Raw genomic sequence first — 21,170 nt, 5'->3', positions numbered from 1 at the left:
CTATGAGGTCCATCATGCTGTTGCTGTAGCCAAATACATAGTTATTCCTGGAAGTGAGCTTTACAAAGTGGTTGCTGAGACCAGTGTTAACCCCACCATCAAAGATGAAAGAGAAAGTATTGCTATTAAGATCCCAGGAGACAACCTGGTCCCCAGGATGGATGCCCTTTAGGCCTCTCTCCAGTGTTTGTCTCACTACCTTCTTGATGTCCTCCTGTTTGTCAGCTTTCTCCAGGTCAGATTTACCATGGACACACTGTGAGTAGGAATGTGGAAGACCATACCATTGAGCATCGTATTCAACTCTGGAATGACCGCCCACAGTCTCAGTGGAGCTAGTAGGTGTAGAGATGATGTTCTGGGCAGCCCTATGGCTGTCATCACAGTTTCTCAGAGGGTCTGTCTGTAGTCTTCTTGGTGGCAATGATAGCGTGGACTGTGGTCCTGAGTCCCTCAGTGATAACAAAGTTGTCATGATTGACCTTGGCCAATAGCAATAGCACTAAGCAGTTGGTGGTGATGGAGACATTACTGACAATCTTGAGTATGTTTTTTATTCTTACCATGGTTAATGCCTATCACAAACATGGGGGCCATTAGCAGAAGTGGCAGAGATGATAAATGACCTTTTTAGTTCTATTCTTCAAGTTAGCCTTGTCCTCCGTAATAGTGAAGATACCATTGGACCCTCAGCACCAGCATCACCCTATTTGGTGTTGGTAGAGCACACTCCCGAAAGATAGAAGTAGCCTTCCTTTAAATGACTAGTTTCCCAGTCCCAGCCTTGACTGTACTTTGGAAATACCATGGTTGTAATCTCACTGGAACATGGATACCAGGTACTAGAGCTCCAGTGAAGGGATCATTTATAGCAACAGTATCCACTTTTCCCCAGTGGAAGGCGGCATGCAGTCCAGGCACTCAGTGTGGCTAAATCTGTTCACTCCAGCCTTTACCATCACGTTTCAGGGATGAGGCTGATACTGCCTAAGAAGGCGCATCTGTCTCTGCACCTGCAAGGAGCAGAAAGGCCAAGGTTAGTCAGTGAGATGTCCTGGAAGAAAAAGGCGCTTTTTGAGCGAGTCTGATAATGTGATTTCAAACTGAGCAGCCCACTTAACTGTAGAGAGCAACACCTCCACAAATTTGTCCTCTCAACTCCACATGTGCGCCATAGCATACACACCACACACACTCAGTAATCACATCTTTAAAGCAAATAATTGTCATATACAGCTTGGTAAAGGTATTTCTAACTAGATTATTTCTCTGTATCAGCTTTTTATTACACGAAAAATTTGTAGCAAGTCTTTGTTAATATTCTGGAAATAAAGTATAGCTGGCATCATATATTCTCAAGTCTGTTTATTTTTTTACTTTGAGATTGAGCTCACTAATTAGTTCCAGATGGCCTGGAACTGCTCTGTAGACCAGGCTAGCCTTCAACTCACAGATATTCTCCTGCCTCAGCCTCCCTAGTACTGCAGTTAAAGACATACATCTCCACACCTGGCCCAAGTTTATTTCATTTTAAATTTACCATTCTCAAGTATAAATATCCCAAAAAAATCTTAAGTTTAATCTAAAAATGCTTTACTATGTTATATAAGCTTCTGTTGTACTTTGTTACATTGGATAATTGACTTTTGACTTATGAGTGGTAGATTTCCAACTTTAGCTTATAAGAATTTAACAACTGGTATATAAAGTTCTTAGATATTTTTGTTTATAGGTGATGTAGACAGAAACTTCACCAGAGTATGGATACTTTCCTATAAATTGTTCATGTAAGCTATCGGTATGTTTTATGTCTTTTTTTTAATATTTATTTATTTATTTATTTTTATTTATTATGTATACAATATTCTGTCTGTGTGTATGCCTGCAGGCCAGAAGAGGGCACCAGACCCCATCACAGATGGTTGTGAGCCACCATGTGGTTGCTGGGAATTGAACTCAGGACCTTTGGAAGAGCAGGCAATGCTCTTAACCACTGAGCCATCTCTCCAGTCCTTATGTCGGTTTTTGAAACCTTGTTTAAATATCAAGAAAAGTTTCATGGATTCTGAAAGTGTTTTCCTTATTTTGAAAATAAAACAGGAGATAGTACTCCCGGAAAACCACGTGTACATGCCATATGGTAACATTGGGAATCTTGTGTGGACATCACAGTGTCATCTATTGCTTTTTTTTTTCTTTTTGATGCGGCAAGAAAATAATAGTCCACAATTTTAGATAGATATCTGAATGCCTAAAAACAAGAACTAAATAAAAACTCTTAGTAATGGAGGAGAAGGTATGGTGTTCACCCTGCACACTAAGTAGTCCACACTGTTGATGAGCAATGTGAGTTTCTTTTCCATGTCACGGAGCAGTTTAATCACCTGCAACCTGCACTTTTTACACATTGATGAAAAGACTAGACAACATGGTTGTAAAATTTTGGCAGTATGGTTAAAGGACAGAGATTATTAGAAAATAAAATTATTTTATTTTTTTTCTTTAATTTGTTATGTTTTCACAGTTTGAAATGAAAATTCACTGAATTCTCTCTTGAGTCAGTTCCCTAAACTTACTGAACATATCTGCTGAGCAGAGCTCTAAGCTGACCTTATCATTTCTGGTTATGTCTCTATCATTGCCTGTATTTTAGAGCTACATTTAACCACATTATGACTGCTTTTTTTTTCCTTTAGCGTGCATGTGTTTGGGTGGATAGGTGTGCATGTGGAAGCCAGAGGTCAAAAATCAGTTGTCTTTCTCAATTGCATCCCACCTTGCATTTTTTTTAAGGGAGGGTCTCTGACTAAGCCTGGACCTCACTAATCTGGCTAGACTGACTGGCCAACAAGCCCCAGGGATCTTCCTGTTCCTACCTCTAGCACCGAGATTTTAGGAACACACCTGACTTTTTAATAAGTGCTGAGGGTATGTCTAAACTCAGTGTTAGAACCACCTGAGCCATCTCCCCAGCCCACACACTACCACTGCCCTTAGTGACTTTCTTATACTTGCCATTCTTGTTCCATGGACATTTATCTGATAGTCGAATACTATATTGAGTAAGTTAACAGAAAAGCATTAAGCTTTGATATAATATCTAGGCTATCAGCAAGATAGAAGTAGCCATCTTCCCCAAGTGATACAATCCAGACATCTTAAGAGACTTTACCTAGTGTAGGAAAGACACAAGCAAGGACAGGAATAATCCTGTTATAGACAGATTATGGAAGGCATTGAACAGTAGTGTCTGATATTCTATCAGTGATGAAGAATATTAAATGTCAATACAGCTTTACTCTTCAAAGAAATTGGTTTTTATTTTTAAGTAAATAAGATAATTGTTTTTCATTTATAAAATTCATGCTTGAAAGATTTCAATAAAAATACTCACTTGAGTCACATATTTTATAAATTAATATATGATTCTTTATTTTAAATAACAGAAATGCCCCTTTGGCGCCTTATCAATTGTCAATTTGCCAAGCAACTTGGAAAAAGAAACAACACATCGATATTGTGCCAATGCCTTCAAGCTTCACAGGTATATTCCTCTTCACTTCAGTCAGGGGTCAAAGTTTCAGAGAAATGGAAGAAAATGATTTTGAACATCCAACAAAGATTACTAGAATATTATAAAATACAAGGTTATATTTATTTGTCAGCAGTTACCAGGCATGGTGGCGTGTCTTTGATGCCAGCACTCAGGAGGAAGAGGCAGAGGCACGATGATCTGTATGTTCGAGGCTAGCCTTGTCTGTATAGTTAGCTCTAGGCCAGCCAAGGCTACCTTAGTGAGATCCTGTCTCAAAAAACAAAACAAAAAAAAAAAAATGTTAGTTCATTCTAACTAGTAAATAGAACTAATTCCTGAAGGATAAAGCAACTATAAAAGCTTTAGCCCGGTTCCATTATGTCATAAATGGTTATAGAAACTGGGATATCTGGAAGGTAAAAACATCTCAAATTATTCTATGATCACAATTAACAATGACCATGTTCATAATACCCTTATCCCAAATAAACTTAAAGAAATCTTATGTTTTCACAGGGGAGGCTATACTACTTGAGCCTCATATTAAATTACTAGGTCCTTAATTCTTATATTTATCTGCTGAATATTAATGTATTAATATGCATTGTATTGAATCTGAAAGTAGACTTTACGAATAAAAGGGTCTTTTCTCCCTACCAACTGTAAGAAGACAGCAACAGCAGAGAGAATGATATATACAGTTTGGTGTTTCACTTCCTCCATATAAGTTGCAGGCTAGAAAGGAAAAAGTGACAGTATGGGGTTGTACCTGCTGTGAAATTTTCACCAAAGCATTTTGTGTGTTAAAGCTGAGCCTTGTTGAGCAGTGGCATTGCACACTCGGGAATCAGAGAGTAGGCCAGCTTGGTCTACAGAGCAATTTCTAGGACAGGCTCCAAAGCAACACGAGAAACCCTGTCTCAAAAAATCCAAACAAACAAACAAAAATACTGAGCTTTAACTGTAAAGAAAAATTTATTTTAGCTAACGAGATTTTTTTAAAATTGGAGTATCGATTATGGAATTATGGATACATTTCTAACAATTACTTTCTCTTGGCTGCTCCCCCCAGTAATGCTTAGCAAATATATTTTAGCTTATTAATGGATATATGTAAAATGCAAGTGCTTCAAAGTACACTAGTCTACTGTTATGTTCCTTCTTCAATATAATAACGAGTTTCTCCCCCCCCCCCAATATTATAATAGATTGCCTATCCCTCGTCCAGGTGAAGTTTTGGGATTAGTTGGAACTAATGGTATTGGAAAGTCAACTGCATTAAAAATTTTAGCAGGAAAGCAAAAGCCAAACCTTGGAAAATATGATGTATGTATTAACAGACTATGAAAATTAATACCTGGGTCTTTTATGTGATTTTTGAGGGGAGGGATGGATATAGGGTTTTTTTGTTTTGTCTGTCTGTTTGTTCATTTGTTTTGGATGTTCTTATTTTTAAGTTAATTTGTGGGATTAGTTCAAAGATGTTGTTTGGTCCAAGTTTGATTTGGTTTAGTTTCGTGTTTTAAGACATGTTCTTACTATGTAGCCTCAGAGGACCTTGAACTCAAAAGTCCTTTTGACTCAAGCCTCTCAATCCCAGTACACACTACCATGTATGGATTTTATTTTTTCTTTTTATTATCTTTTGTTTGGGGTTTTTGTTATCTGTTTTGTGTGTATATGTGACAGGTCTCAGTCTATCCTTTCTAAGTTAAGATCTGTTAGTGTTGCTTAACTAAAAATTTATAGTTCACTTAAACCTTTGAATTTGTATGCTTTGATTTGAAATTAGGTCTATTTCCAATTTTAATTTAGATGTCTTCATTTGATATATGTTTAATTTTATTTAGCATTCATCTCTTGTATTTTTATCTTAAATTCTGATAATTATTATATGTATTTTTAGGATCCACCTGATTGGCAAGAGATTTTGACTTATTTCCGTGGATCTGAATTACAAAATTACTTCACCAAGATTCTAGAAGATGACCTAAAAGCCATTATCAAACCTCAATATGTAGACCAAATTCCCAAGGCTGCAAAGGTCAGTTGATTTATAGAGAGATGCTATATTGTAGATTATTGTTAGAAGAATAAAAGTTATATCAAAATAGTTTTGTTTTGTTTTGTGTCTTTTTAATGCTAAAGGAAAATAGTGATAATTTTTTGTTACGATAGGGGACAGTGGGATCAATTTTGGACCGAAAAGATGAAACAAAGACACAGGCAATTGTATGTCAGCAACTTGGTAAGTATTTGAGTGCATGCTCTTCATAGATTGCATTTGTTCATAATCGCCTGAATGTGGATTGCTGGATTCGTGAGGAAAGCTTTTATAATTATCTTGTTACTATACAGTTTTAAATTGGACTATCATTCAAACTCAGAGTATTGACATGCAGTGTGCATTTTGCCCAGAAGAGGTGAAACAAAATTTATAACATTGAACACAATGCTTCTGATTATTCTTTGTAGATTTAACTCACCTTAAAGAACGAAATGTTGAAGATCTTTCAGGAGGAGAGTTGCAGAGATTTGCTTGTGCTGTCGTTTGCATACAAAAAGCTGATATGTAGGTTACTTTACACTTTTTGTGTATCTTAATCTTTGTGAGTTTGTATTTGTAATACTGCTAATTCAGTGGTAATCTTAAAAGGAATAATACTTAAAGCTCTGATTTTGAGGTAATACGTTAAAGCAGTTGTATATCCATCACCTGTTTTCCCTGTTTCAAGTCCCAAGGCAGGGAAATCATTTGTTTTTATGAGTACTTATTTTTACCCTACAGCAAATTTTTAAAACTTAAGCACTCCATACAGGTCCATAAGCTTTCTAAATATCTCAAGTAAAAGATGAGGTCTTTAGATGACTTGCAGTCAGAACAGCAGGCCGTGTGAGGGAGAGATGGAATATGAACGGCAGTTCTCTTTCCTGCTCTAATATCTCCCTCTCAGATACTTATCGCTTCCATATTTTTCCACATTTCTGCTCTGGTGGATAATTAAGCTTATTATTCTGTGAAAATCTGTGCATGGGAAGCGATCTGCTTTAAAGCCTTTTGACTTGAGGCAATTAAGAAAATGGCTCTTTGGGGACAGCAAAATGTCTTAGCGGAATAGGTGCTTGCCACCAAGCCCTACCAGACCTGAGTTAAATTCTCCAGAGCCACAAGGTGGAAAGAGAACCAATTCAGGCAAGTTATTCTTTGACCTCCTCATACAGACAGTGACATCCCCAAACACACAAATACGATTTAAGAACAAAAGGAAAACTGTTCTTCAGACTACTTCCCACTGTGTCAAGAGTATTTGTCATGAGAGTATTTTTCATGAGAAGGTGCCAATAAGTCAGTGCAATCTTCAAAGCTCTCAAATTTGTAGGTATACATTTCTTCCTTTTGTAAATATTTTCTTCTGAACAAAATACAGAGTTTAACCCTTACTGTTAGCCTCCTTTCATTGGTATGTGAAATTTTTAATTTTGTTAAATCAGAGCCCTTATTGTGCTACATAAAAAGAATATATATGGGGCTGGACAGTGGTGGCACACGCCTTTAATCCCAGCACTTGGGAGGCAGAGGCTGGTGGATCTCTGTGAGTTCAAGGCCAGCCTGGTCTATGAGAGCTAGTTCCAGGACAGGCTCTAAAGCTACACAGAGAAACCCTGTCTAGAAAAGGGGAAAAAAGAATATATATGGTAGAATTTAGGTTGTTCAAACTGAGCATGCTTGCTTCTTTTATTTTTTTTCCCTTAGATTTATGTTTGATGAACCTTCCAGTTACCTTGATGTCAAGCAGCGTTTAAAAGCTGCCATTACTATTAGATCTCTAATAAATCCAGATAGGTAAGTATAGATCCAGTTCATTTCTGGGTTCTTTTGTTGAGGGATTTTACAGATGTTTAAAGATTAAACTTATTCATGTTTTTCATTTTGATCATTTGTAGCCACCACCAAAATTTGCCTTCCTCTATCCTAGAACAAAGGTTCTTAGTGCAAAATTCATTTATTGGTACCTCAGATTCTATGTAGAGTATATATGTGTGCTATGTGTATTTTATTTTTGCGGGGGAGGGGGGTGGGAAGGAACATCTTAGTTGTTGCTAGATCATCAAATGCAAATCTCAGTCTTTTTGTTTATTTGTTTGTTTTTGTTTTTTTGAGACAGGGTTTCTCTGTAGTTTTGGTGCCTGTCCTGGAACTAGTTCTTGTAGATCATGCTGGCCTCAAACTCACAGAGATCCGCCTGCCTCTGCCTCCCGAGTGCTGGGATTAAAGGCGTGCCCCACCACCACCTGGCAAATCTCAGTCTTATACAAGCACACATACTTAAATATGGTCACCAGAATTATGTTCTGTGTTTACAGTCTCACTGAACAGAAAAAGAGTTCTTAGCAACTTCTGTGGTCCATTGACAATGTCATGTGTTGAGTATGATGCTTTTCAATTTCCGGAGTTTCTTAATTCATCATTGCCCTTGATGCTTCTAGTAATTTTATTAGGTCTTTAGGTAGAATGCACATTTTGCATTTGAGAGAGCATGTGATCTAAAAAGGTTAGTCAGTGGTGCAGATTTATTTGATAAGGATGGTAATCTGTAGGGAGGATTTCCATACAGTGTTTTTATACCATAATAACTCTCTTGAGTTACTGGTTTGATAAACATTGTTTCAAGATAAAGGAAGTCTCAAGGGATCAGAAAACAAAGTGAAACTAGGAAAGGAAGAGATACATGGGTTCTCAGACATTGTTTATGTCCATAATGTTAGTCATGGGCTGTAACACCCTCTGCGAAAGGAAGCTTACTTCTTGTGTTGGATTATCATGTTGCTTTCTTGGCAAAAAGGCAAATTGGAAACATGTTAATAGTCCCGAACTAGAAATGCCAAGAAAGTATATTAGAATTGGAGTGATGATTTCCCTTTAATTCTGTTTTCATGCAAACAGGTCATATAGCTATAGATTGGAAATGTACTGAACCAGTGGAATTGATGAGGCCTTTAGAGTGAGAAAGTAGTATAAGGAGTCTTAGGACGTCTAGCCCTACGGTTTGTAGAAACAGACAACAATGCATTTGGAAAAGTATGCCTGAGACTCTATACAGTTGTTGTTGTTTTTTTTAAAATATTTATTTATTTATTATGTATACAACATTCTGCCTCGATGTATGCCCGCACGCCAGAGCAGGGCGCCAGATCTCAGTACAGATGGTTGTGAGCCACCATGTGGTTGCTGGGAATTGAACTCAGGACCTCTGGAAGTACTCTTAACCTCTGAGCCATCTCTCCAGCCCTGTTGTTGTTTTTTGAGCCAGGGTTTCTCTGTGTGACAGTCCTGGCTGTTCTGGAACTCTCTAGGTAGATCAGGCTGGCTTCGAACTCATTGAGATCTTCCTGCCTCTGCCTCCTGAGTGCTGGGAATAAAGGCATGATCCCTGTAGTAGGAGGAGCGGCTAGCTTAACCCCCAAAATAACCACACAGAAATTGTATTAATTAAATTACTGCATGGCCCGTTAGCTCTAGCCTCTTATTGACTAACTCTCACATCTTGGTTAACCCATTTCTATTAAATCTGTGTATCACTACGTGACTGGCTTACCGGCAAGATTCTAACCTCTGTCCGTCTCAGGCCAGAGATTCATGGCGTCAGCCACACTGCCCTTCTTCCCAGCATTCTGTTCTGTTTACTCTGCCTGTCTAAGGGCTGCCCTATCAAAAGGCCAAGGCAGTTTCTTTATTCAACCAACGAAAGCAACACAAAAACAGAAGGACCTCCTACAGATCTTGGCTGTATAAATTTTTACTGGTAAGGATGAACATGAGCTAATCTCTCAGAATAAAATATAAATAAAATATAAAAGGCAGCCATCTCTAAACTTAGTTAATATACATAACAAGATAGCAGTGTTAGCATTTGATCTTAATATGTTGTAAGAGCCTCAGAAATAATGCAAAAACTTTAAAGTCTTAAAAACCCTAGGAATTTAATGAATAAATGTTCAAAAGTCCAAACAAATCTAAAGGTTAACAGGATAAAGGATTGGGAAGATGACTCAGTTTGTAATGTGATTCTCATGCAAACATGAGGTTTTAAGTTCAGTCCAAGAATCTGAGAACAGGCCAAGCACAGAGCCATGTACCTGTAACCCAGTGCTGGGGAGGCAAACGCAAAAAGATCCCTGGATTTTTTTGCTAGTCAGCAAAGTATAGCCAATCAGTGAGCTTCAAGTTCAGTGAAAGATTCTGTCACAAAAAAAAATAATGAGATAAAGAAGCAATTAAAGAAGATGAATGTTGGCCTCTAGCCTCCATGAGTGTGCACATCTGTGTGCATAGTAACATACATGCACCTACACAAAAAAATTTGCACAAACATACACATACACTCACGTATGGTAACATTAAAATCTCCCTGAAGTAATTAGATGAGTTCGGGATAGCAAAATGGTATAGGGAAAATTAAAAAAACAACCTCACAGTTTGTCAGTGTAACTGAGAAAATGGTATCGAAATATAAGGGGAGATTTGAAACATGTTGATTATAGTAAGAACACTATTTGGTTAAGTCTGAGCATGATGGCTGAGCAGGTGAAAGTCACTTGCTGCATAAGCCTGGCAAACCAATCCCTAGAACCCATATAAAATTAGGAGGGAATCAACTCCATAAAGTTATCTCTCATCTCAGCAAACCCTCCATTGCATGTGCACGCACATATACTCAGTGATAATGATAAGTGGGCCTTGTTGGTTTGGTTTTTGAAGACAGGGTTTCTCTATGTAGCCCTGGCTGTCCTGGAACTCGCTTTGTAGACCAAGCTGGCCTCAAACTCAGGATCTGTCTGCCTCTGCCTCCCAAAAGCTATGTTTAAAGGCATGTGCCGCTACGGCCAGCAATGATCCATCTATTTAAAATTAAAAATTCTAACTTTAAAATTAGAGGCATTGAAGGGATCATGGCTGATGGATTTTCAAAACTGATAAAAGCTCCAACTCCTCAAACAAAAGTTCAGCAGATGATCAGTAACACTTAACATGTTTTGAATTGAACCTACAAGTACGTTGGTAGATTCTTAATTGTCCAGACATACTTTTTACTTCATACACATGATTGGGCATTATAAACATGCTTGAACATTTTAATAGAATCTGAGAAGAAACAGTATGAAAACATAATCCTAATGTTTTAAGAACTTGGCCATATTGTAAAGAAAAGAATGCATGTGTATCCTGACCTTAAAAAGATAGACAGATGCAGATGATAAGGTAGTTCCTAATCCAAGCCCCTTTCAGTCATCTACTTTCATCTATGATTTTTAAGTATCAAATAATTAACATTAATAAAAAGAGCTAGAAGGAAAATAAATCAACTGACTCACGTTTCAGTATGTAGTTATTCAGGGAAATCACTGGACAGCAAAACATCACAGTTATAACTGAGTCTAATTAAAAGATAGAAAGTAAAGGAAGATTTAATAGGAATCAACGGATTTTATATAGGCTAGTGAGAGAAATAGATTTTACAAGATTTTTTAAGTATGAGAGAAAGGATGACGCCTTAATTTTAACAGTGAGAGCATGTTCAGACAAATTCAGTTGACCAAGCAGAAATAGTAGAAAGCTTTTGTAGGTGCACCAATCTCATGTGTATTATTTGAGTTACCGTAATCCCATGTGAGCGCCTGGCTTTGGTGGTGTGCACCTTTGATTCAGCACTTGGGAAGCAGAGGCGGGTGCATCTCTGAGTTCAAGGCCAGTCTAGTCTACAGAGAAAACACAGAAACCCTCTCTCCAAAAAAAAAAAAGTAATCCATGTACGATGATAGGTGGAGGTAAGCAGCTAAGGGAAGTATATCTTCATTCTTTTCTGTTTTGTTTTTCAAGGTGGTGTCTCTGTACTTTGGAGCTTGTCCTGTAACCAGCTCTTGTAGAGCAGACTGGACTCAAACTCAGAGACCCGCCTGCCTCTGCCTTCCCAGTGCTGGGATTAAAGGCGTGCGCCACCACCACCCAGTTAGGAAGTATGTCTTCATTCTGAAACTGTGTCAAAGCATGCATTCTGTCGGTCTTTAATGCTATAAATATTTTGAAGATCATATTCTTCAGGAAAAAATTAAGCAATCCAAAATAAACTGGAGCTTTTAGTTGTATACATTATCTATATTTTTCAGCACAGATTTCTTACATAGGTATACAGATGCTGTCTTCTAAACCATCGGAAAACATCTGACTTCTAAGTTAGTTCCATTTGAATTCAAGAAATGCAAGAGATTTCATTAAGTAAAAAGTTGTAAGAGTAGGGAAAATTCATTTGTATATTAGGAACAGTATTCTGGTAGTGAATAGGATTTAAAATGATTTAAAATAAGAACTAAGTAGCATTTTAATAGATGAAAATTTTGGTAGGTGACCATTTAGGAAGGAATGACCCTTAAATGTACAAAACAGAGAAACGCGTTATTGAGGGTGTGGACTTCATTTTTTATTTCTTTGTTCTAATAAAGTAACAATAGGATAGATGAAGTCAGCCAAGCAGTGGTGAGCACACCTTTAATCTGAGCACTTGGGAGGCAGAGGCAGGTGAATGTCTTAAGTTTGAGGCCAGCCTGGTCTACAGAGCAGGATAGTCAGGGCTACAACAGTGAAGCCCTGTCTCAAAAAACAACAACACAGATTTGGTCTACTTCCCTTAGCCAAGAGGATAACTATATGTTTTTCCTTGGGTTCACCTTCTTACTTAGCTTCTTTAGGTTCACCTATTGTAGACTCCGTGGCCCTTATTTATGGCTAGAAACCAATTATGAGTGAGTACATCCCATGTTCCTCTTTTTGGGTCTGGGACACCTCACTCAGGATAGTGTTTTCTATTTCCATCCATTTGCATGCAAAATTCGAGAAGTCATTGCTTTTTACTGCAGCGTAGTACTCTAACGTGTATATATTCCATACTTTCTTCATCCATTCTTTCATTGAAGGGCATCTAGGTTGTTTCCAGGTTCTGGCTATTACAAATAATACTGCTATGAACATAGTTGAACAAATGCTTTTGTCATATGATAGATCATGTCTTGGGTATATTCCCAGGAGTGGTATTGCTGGGTCCAGGGGTAAGTTGATCCCGAATTTCCTGAGAAACCGAAACACTGATTTCCATAGTGGTTGCACAAGAGACGCCAAGGACAATGGCACGGGGTTTTGATCCTACTTAATGTGCTGGCTTTGTGGGAGCCTAGCCAGTTTGGATGTTCACCTTCCTAGATATGGATGGAGGGGGGAGGACCTAGGACTTACCACAGGGCAGGGAACCAGGACTGCTCTGTGGACTGGAGAGGGAGGGGGAGAAGGGTGGGAGGAGGGGGAGGGAAATGGGAGGCTAGGAGGAGGTGGAAACTTGTTTTTTGTTTATGTTTTTTTTTCTTCTTTTCTCAATAAAAATATAGTAAGATAATAAAAAAAAACAACAACACAAAAAGGTAGAAGCTGTAAAAGCTCTTTAGAGTCTGAAAATACTCATTTCATGTGGAATTGATAGGCACATCAGGGATCCTGAAAACAGATTTGTTGAGATTTAGTAATCTTTATTAAAGAATTATGATGAGAGCCTGATTTACAGTTTAGACAGGGAAGGGACATGATAATTTGCTAACATAAGTTAGGGAGGAATTCATGCAGTTGCCAATCTCAGCAATATCAAGGGAAACAGAATTAGTCATTTTGTGAGAGTGATTTTCAGTTTATACAAATAAGAACTTTATTTGTACGGAAAGCTGATATTTGAATTGGTATTTGAGGGTTGTGAAAAATGGGTAGGATAGGAATAAAGTGCTGCACAAAAGCTTCCTGGCTCCATGTTTGTTAGCTCATGTTCTAGCACCTTAGTGGAATCTGCCCTGGCATCCCTAGCACATCCCCCTTGTTCTTAAAGCACTGTAGTGCATACTAACTGACTTTACTATGTTCTTTTACACTTACTTTTTTAAATTGTGTTTTTCTAAAATTTACAACTGCAGTAAAAAGAAATATATTAATTTTAGCTAATGCTGTTTTGTTAAATTGGAAAATAAAAGTCTGTCTTGCTTTTCAGGTACATCATTGTGGTGGAACATGATCTAAGTGTATTGGACTATCTCTCTGACTTCATCTGCTGTTTATATGGTGTACCAAGTGCTTATGGTGTGGTCACTATGCCTTTTAGTGTACGAGAAGGTAACTTTAAAGCCTGTTTCCCATAACATTGTAGCCTCTTCTTCTCTAATGCCTAGAAATATGAAACAGGTGATATTCAGCCCTTTGCACTGCTCTAATGTGTATGTGAAACTGAATCATTGAGGGGAGTGAAGTGCATTGTAAAGGCTGCACACAGCTACAGAAAAGAATTCCTCTTTGAGAATTTTCTCCTGGGATAATAAAAATTCATTTTCACTATTTTTTATTATTAACATAAGCAGTATTTGTCACCTTCAAATTTATTTTTAAAGACTGGAACTCACTGTATACCCTAGACTGGCCTCAAACCCAGCAATCTTCCTGTCCGCCTGAGCTTAGTATTACAGGAGTGTGCCATACTCTGCTCAGAAGCTGTGCCTAATGTTTCTCTTCAACTAATGAGTACTACCATGTAATGTAGAATCAGAATGACATATGAATATACTCAGTAGTCATTCTTGAAAGTCCTTCTTGTAAACACTGGATCTACACAGTGACTATCCTTGTCTTTCAGCTGCTACAGCTCAGCGTCTGGGTGTGGCTGTGACAATCATTAGGACATATTTTCCAGTTGACAGGATAGCAAGGACTTGTTTATTTGTGTGTTTTTTGGGACAGGGTTTCTTTGTAACAGCCCTAGCTGTGCTGGAACTCACTCTGTAGATCAGGCTTGCTTCTGCCTGCCTCTGGAGTGCTGGGATTGAAGGTGTGCTCATCCTGCCCAACCAAAGTCTTTTCCTTATTTGGTAAATGAAGCTCTTAAACTAAGTTTTCTTCATCAAAGTTTTTGGGTTTAATTTTCTGTGTTTACACTTGATTCCTTAAAAATAACAACACTCTTTTAGAAAAGGTGGTTCTCTCATTCCTAACGCTTCCAGTGCACTGTGTACTCAAGGCTGAGCATAAGAGTCCCTTAAATGGTCCAGATGAATGACAGTGTCCTTCCTCATGATCTCCCAAAGCCTCAGCTACTTTTCCTTCACTTATACATAGAAATGCTGAAAAAACACATCTTTCCTTATATATATTTAAATAATAATCTTTTTATTTTCAATTTGCCTGCCTTTGTAAATGTTTTATTTTTTGTAGAGAAGGGTTTTATATACAATGTTAGTTTACTTTCTTCTACTATAAAACACTCTAGAGAATGGTTTTTATCTTAGTACAATGAAACCAAAAATATATATATATATTTAATGAAAATAGCTCATTTAGTTTCTTATGAAACTGTAAAGTTAATCAGAAAAATACATTAATAATTTCCTTAAATTACTTATTTTTAAACTTTATTCTCAAAAGTATTTTGTGTCAATTTCATACCTGAAATTATTCCTTCCTTATGTACTTGCCATTTTTTTAGCGGGAAAATTACTTTTTTTAAATTTACATTTGCTTGTTTCCCTTTATGAGTATGTATGTACATGTGTGAGACACATGTACACAGCATGTGTGTAGAGCGCAGAGGAGACTCCCGGGAGCGGGTTCTCCTTCCATACTGTATGGTACTTTACCCACTGAACCATCTTCTTGTCCCAAAAGAACAACTTTAAAATGACATCGTGTTTTATATATTTATGAATATTGTCACAGATTGTTTAAACTTAAAGTTTACAGTGGGAGAAAGAGTCATTTTGGTTTTGGTGGTGAAAATTTTTTCTGGGGCATGGCCTCACAATATTGCCCAGGCTATATTGCTTCTTCTACATTGCTAAGGCTACATTAGCAGTCTTCTGACTGTTGGATTATAGGCACCAGTCACCATGCCCAGCATGCTTATATTGTTGAAACAGTGCAGAATTGATATTGACCGAGATACATGAAGAGAAAATGGATATATGGAGTATAGATGTATCACCCATCTCCTCCCCAAAAACAGTCTTAATCATTACTTTAGCTTCATTTTATTTATATTATTTATATTTTATTCATTAATCTGTTGGCAATTTCCTCCCCAACAGGCATAAACATTTTTTTGGATGGCTATGTTCCAACAGAGAACTTGAGGTTCAGGGATGCATCACTTGTTTTTAAGGTAGCTGAGACAGCAAACGAAGAAGAAGTTAAAAAGATGTGTATGTATAAATACCCTGGGATGAAGAAAAAGATGGGCGAGTTCGAGCTAGCAATCGTAGCTGGAGAGTTTACAGATTCTGAAATCATGGTGATGCTGGGGGAAAATGGTAAGTAGTGATGGGTGAGAGTTGGTTCTATAAATGGCCTGTGTTCATCACCAACAGACTCAGGGCTGGCATTTGAGTTTGAATCTATAAATTTATTGTTTTAGCTTTACTTTTTTGTGATATTTACTAATTTAGTCTCACTGTTGTTCAAATAGATTAATATTTCTTCATTATTTCCACAAAATAATCTGTTGTTTCTGTTCTGATGATTTTTCTGTGAATAAACTAGTGAGGCAATCACTCATTCTGCAAAAGGACTAGAAGGAATAGCCAGTTGATAATTCAGACACATACCAGCTTTAAAACATTTCCTTGGGTGTCTGTATTTGTAATTTTCTTATTTGAAATTCAGAAAGCTATCTACTTTCTTGAATAGTTTTATTACCAATATTTCAATATTAAATTGTCAACTCTAAGATGAATCTAACTATTAAATATCTAGTGTTGGTTTTATGATTTAAAGGTAATAGTTTGTAATAGCTTATAAAACTGTAAAAGAAAGATTTTACACAAAGAGATTTGCAGTGTATTGGGCTTCACTCAGAACACTTAAGTTGTATGGGCTAAGCATGTATTAAGATACACTGGTCTTATTACTCCCAATAAATTTAGGCTAATACTTGACTGGTGGGAGAGGATTCTTTTTCTATTCTTCCTCCTCCTCTTCTGTTTTCTGTGTAGTGAACTCAGAGATTCCCCTGCCTCTGCCTCCCAAGTGCAGGGATTAAATGCGTGAACCACCACAGCCCAACTAGGGATTGTTTTTTCTTAAGAACTTTTGCATAATATCTTCAAGACAGATTTCTCAGGTTGTAACAAGTAGAAAAGTATGCTTTACTTCAGAATGTGAAGGTTAATTTTGTTTTTGTTGTTGTCTTACCAGGTACAGGTAAAACCACATTTATCAGAATGCTTGCTGGAAGGCTTAAACCCGACGAAGGAGGTACTGTTATAGATATTACTTTTTTACTCTATCCCACAATGTAAACTTTAGATGTCTGGGCAGGTTTTGTGTGATATGTACTTGTATTGTTTTGCAGGAGAAGTACCAGTTCTGAACGTCAGTTATAAACCACAGAAAATCAGTCCCAAATCAACTGTGAGTTGTTATTTTAATATGGTTATTAAAATGTATGTATGTATGTATACCTTTAGTCTTTTGCTTTAGTAAGGGGTTAGGACATTAGCTCTGTAATAGAGTATATGTTTAACATGAATTAAGGCACTGAATTCAATACCCACCACACACCAAAAAAATCATATTAATATTCTTAGCCTTATTAGCATCTATACAGCCACAGCCTGGCCTAGAATTTACTATATAACACAAATACCTGAAATTCTCAATCCACTGCCCCTACTGCCCAAGTGTTGGAGTATTGTATGTAGATACCACATCTGGCTCTGGAAGTAGCTTTAGAATCTGTCATCTTTTTTTTTCCAAACCTAATGTGAGCCTTTGCCAAAGGAAATGTTCTTCCAAAGAAGAAATCCAGATCAGCCATAACCACATGGAAAGATGCATGGCTTTCTTAGTTGTTGCAAAAATGCAGATCAAACATGGTGAATACCAATTTTTTTTATTTTTTATTTTCGTGAATACTAATTTACAATAGTTGAATAACTAAAAAAAAAATCCAAAAGACAGGCACAAGTCTTGGTGACAGTGTGAAGAGATTGGACACTGCGTGTTGCTGATGGTAATGTAAAACTACAATCACTGAGAAAACCAATCACCTCATTTCTGTAGCATAGACTTACTAACAGCAGTTCTCCTCATTATGTAGATCTGAGCTGTGAACATACTCAGTACCCAGAACCTACACATAGGTGTTCTAACAGCTATATTTATCAGAGCCAAACAGAAGAAAAAACCCAAATGCCTGTCACCTGCTGAATATATATAACATAAAGTATTCTTAGAATCTAAGTTTATTCGACCTTAGGGAAATGAAATGCTTGTAATCGTTTCAAATATAAAACGTGAAAATGTTTTGCTAAAGCACAAGTATTCATTCAATTTCTGAAAGTGTTGTATCACTATCAGTGTCACAGCACCAACCCTGTTCCACATTTCAGACAATTGCCTTCTTTAGTACTTTAGGTAATCTGTCTCACGTTCTCAGACTCAGGTCTGTTCTCAGTAACAAGTAAAAGCCATTTTAGGATTCATCTAAGAAGATGGTGCATTGTGTGTTATAGCCTACAGATTATCCAAGGTTTCAACCCACTTTAACATTTAGAATTATTCCTGCTCTTAATTATTTCTCCACTGAAACATTCATTTACTTTCTACTTTAATTCTAAGACTATTGCCTTTTTTCTTGTGTACATGAGTGCTGTTAAATAGAAAACCTCAAAACGTGAGCAAGATGTTGAATAGGGATTAAAAACTAGAATTGCCTAGGTATAGTGGTGCATGCCAGCCATATCCCAGCACTTGGAGTCTGAAGCAGGTGGCTGTCTGAGTTGGAGGCAACCTGGTTGACTACATCGTGAAACCCTGTCTTAGAAGAAGAAAAAAGTTAGAATTGATGTATATCGGTGGCAAATTTAAATCATTTTGGTCTGAAGTTTAGTACTAAAATTTATAAACAGAAAAGATCTTTCCTGGTAATTTATCATTTAAATACTTTTTCTCATTAAAATCAGGGAAGTGTTCGCCAATTACTGCATGAAAAGATCAGAGATGCTTACACTCATCCACAGTTTGTGACTGATGTAATGAAGCCCCTACAGATTGAAAACATCATTGATCAAGAGGTACTATAACATTATCCTTACAGTTCTCTGTGCATCCTTATTTTGGATAAATATATCTGTCTTCACACTGTCTTCACACATTTTGCTGAACTTCTCCAATTAGGTGCAGACATTGTCTGGTGGTGAACTTCAGCGAGTAGCTTTAGCTCTCTGTTTGGGGAAGCCTGCTGATGTCTATTTAATTGATGAACCCTCTGCATATTTGGATTCTGAGCAAAGATTAATGGCAGCCCGAGTCGTCAAACGGTAAATGTCTTACTTCTAGAATATTTTTGATTATGTTTGCTGGCATACAGATACGTTTAATAAAACACTTGGATCCCATTTTGTGACTTAAAAGCTATGAAAGATTTGCAAATTGTTGTGTTCCAGTTTCATACTCCATGCAAAGAAGACAGCTTTTGTTGTGGAACATGACTTCATCATGGCCACCTATCTAGCAGATCGCGTCATCGTGTTTGATGGTGTTCCATCTAAGAATACAGTTGCAAACAGGTAAGGATGGTTTTTTAAGTGTTCAGAAATAAAATTTTAAGTTCTAACAATTGGAAACTTACCACATTCTAAATTTCTGGTAAACTCATAAACATTGAAGTCATTGCTTTTTTCAAGGAGATAGCAAGTAAATCAGTTTCTTATTGACTCCCTAGGTTTTTCTTCTATGATACTGCATGAGGCCTGTATAGTAGTTTTTGGACTAGTATAGAATACTGGGTAAGCTTACAGAGCCCTAGACAAATAACCTTTTCTTTCAGCTGAACTTTGTCCAATTGATTTTTTTATACTTCACAGAAAAATACTATTTTATAGATAATTCTTACAAACTTAATTTTTGTGCAGAATAAAATTCAAAGAAGTAATGACTTGCCAACTACAATATAGTTATAGTAGGTGGCAAGTACAGGATACTGACCCACCCCAATTTCAGTGTGTTATTCTACCTTCTCTTGATGTTCTGACAACACTGATCATACTGTAGGGAATACCAAAGTTCAGGTCTGTCAATAAGACATTATTTTACCATTACTGCTAAACCTACATTAAGTTGTACCTTATGAAATCACCAGTAACAAAGTTGGGGCCCATGAAAGTACCAGCCAGACATGGTAGCACACTCCTTTAATGCCAGCATGGGGGGGCAGAAGCAGATGAATTTCTGTGAGAGCAAGGCCAGCCTGGCCTAAGTAATTTGTTCCAAGACAGCCAGATCTACATAGTAAGTCTGTGTCTCAAAAAAGAAAGAAAGAAAGAAAGAAAGAAAGAAAGAAAGAAAGAGAGAGAGAGAGAGACACCAAGATCCCAAAGATCTCTGTTTTCATTCTGAGTTCTGTCATCAGTTATTGACAGTATGTTCCTTACTGGAAATTTCTTAGATAATAAAATTTATTTCTTCAATAATAATCTTTGTTTTGGGTTTGCAGAATGCTTCAAAGTGTTCCATATTTTTTGTTGTTATTTAGCAAATTTAAAAATTAACTTGTGGGGGTGGAGTGGCTCAAGTGGTTAACAGCACTGGCTACGCTGCCAGAGGACCCATGTTCATTTCCCAGCCCCTACGTGATAGCTCACAACTGTCTGAGACTCTAAATAAATCTTTAAAAATAAAAAAAAATGAAATTAGCTGGATATAAAAGACGAAAGAAAGAATGGTTTTTAATGGAAACTTGTTTTTAGTAAGTAATACTTTTGGAGCCATGACAATAACTTGGTACAGAGCCATGCAAAAAAGAAAAAAAAGAAAAAAAATCAACAAGTATTCTGTCTTAATGTTTGCTCAACATCAGAAATACATACTATGCTTACACAGAACTAAGTGATGTATAGTAACGTTAGCCTTGGTGCATAACTGAGAGGGAAAGGTAATGATGATCTTGGGACTTAGCTAAATTTAATGAACACTGTTCATTTTCCCTAGTCCTCAAACTCTTTTGGCTGGTATGAACAAATTTTTGTCTCAGCTGGAAATTACATTCAGAAGAGATCCCAACAACTATAGACCACGAATAAATAAGCTCAATTCAATCAAGGTATGTAGATAACTCCTACCATTGTAAACTTAAGCCTTTTTTGTTGTTGTTGTTTTGGTTTGGTTTGGGTTTTTTTTGGTTTTTGAGACAGGGTTTCTCTGTAGCTTTTGGAGCCTGTCCTGGAACTAGCTCTTGTAGACCAGGCTGGCCTCGAACTCACAGAGATCCATCTGCCTCTGCCTCCCGAGTGCTGGGATTAAAGGCATGCGCCACCACCATTCGGCTTAATTCTTTTTTTCTTAAAAATGTATGACATATCTATTGGTTCTCAGTTTGGGTTATTTTTTTGTTTACATTTTCTTACTCTTGTTGCAGGCAACAACTGTAAGGTATCTGCTATTCTGATTGTGTGTGTGCTATTTAAAACAAGCAGTGGCATACATCATATATCCCAGCACTTGGGAGGTAGAGTCAGGCAGACATCTGTGAGTTTGAGGACATTCTGGTCTGCATAGTAAGTTCCA

General features: G+C 37.1%; 2 protein-coding genes across 4 annotated transcripts in view; one reads left to right on the top strand and one right to left on the bottom strand.

Annotated features, from left to right (window-relative positions):
- The window catches only part of Abce1 (ATP binding cassette subfamily E member 1), a 28,916-nt gene that overhangs the window by 5,525 nt on the left and 2,221 nt on the right, over positions 1-21,170 (top strand). Inside the window, exons 4-17 of the mRNA XM_041663370.1 lie at positions 3,447-3,544; positions 4,744-4,861; positions 5,442-5,579; positions 5,714-5,783; positions 6,011-6,107; positions 7,290-7,379; positions 13,615-13,736; positions 15,695-15,916; positions 16,800-16,859; positions 16,957-17,015; positions 18,569-18,679; positions 18,783-18,925; positions 19,052-19,174; positions 20,595-20,706. Of these exons, the coding sequence (XP_041519304.1) occupies positions 3,447-3,544; positions 4,744-4,861; positions 5,442-5,579; positions 5,714-5,783; positions 6,011-6,107; positions 7,290-7,379; positions 13,615-13,736; positions 15,695-15,916; positions 16,800-16,859; positions 16,957-17,015; positions 18,569-18,679; positions 18,783-18,925; positions 19,052-19,174; positions 20,595-20,706 (1,563 nt within the window). The remainder of the gene's footprint in view (positions 1-3,446; positions 3,545-4,743; positions 4,862-5,441; positions 5,580-5,713; positions 5,784-6,010; positions 6,108-7,289; positions 7,380-13,614; positions 13,737-15,694; positions 15,917-16,799; positions 16,860-16,956; positions 17,016-18,568; positions 18,680-18,782; positions 18,926-19,051; positions 19,175-20,594; positions 20,707-21,170) is intronic.
- The window catches only part of Otud4 (OTU deubiquitinase 4), a 67,227-nt gene continuing 46,316 nt past the window's right edge, over positions 260-21,170 (bottom strand). For 2 of the 3 annotated variants that reach the window (XM_041663367.1, XM_041663369.1), the window contains one exon: positions 260-1,013. In XM_041663367.1, the coding sequence (XP_041519301.1) occupies positions 988-1,013 (26 nt within the window). In that variant the 3' untranslated portion in view covers positions 260-987. Of the gene's footprint in view, positions 1,014-10,909; positions 10,973-21,170 lie in introns of all 3 variants that reach the window. The other variant, XM_041663368.1, reaches the window with a different exon arrangement.

Source organism: Microtus oregoni, unplaced genomic scaffold (assembly GCF_018167655.1).
Source record: "Microtus oregoni isolate MIOR12 unplaced genomic scaffold, Mior012 000014F_ref0000157, whole genome shotgun sequence".
In the NCBI taxonomy this organism is placed as follows: domain Eukaryota; kingdom Metazoa; phylum Chordata; class Mammalia; order Rodentia; family Cricetidae; genus Microtus; species Microtus oregoni.
Note: the sequence above shows the minus strand (reverse complement) of the source record. Positions and strands in the feature narration are given on the sequence as shown.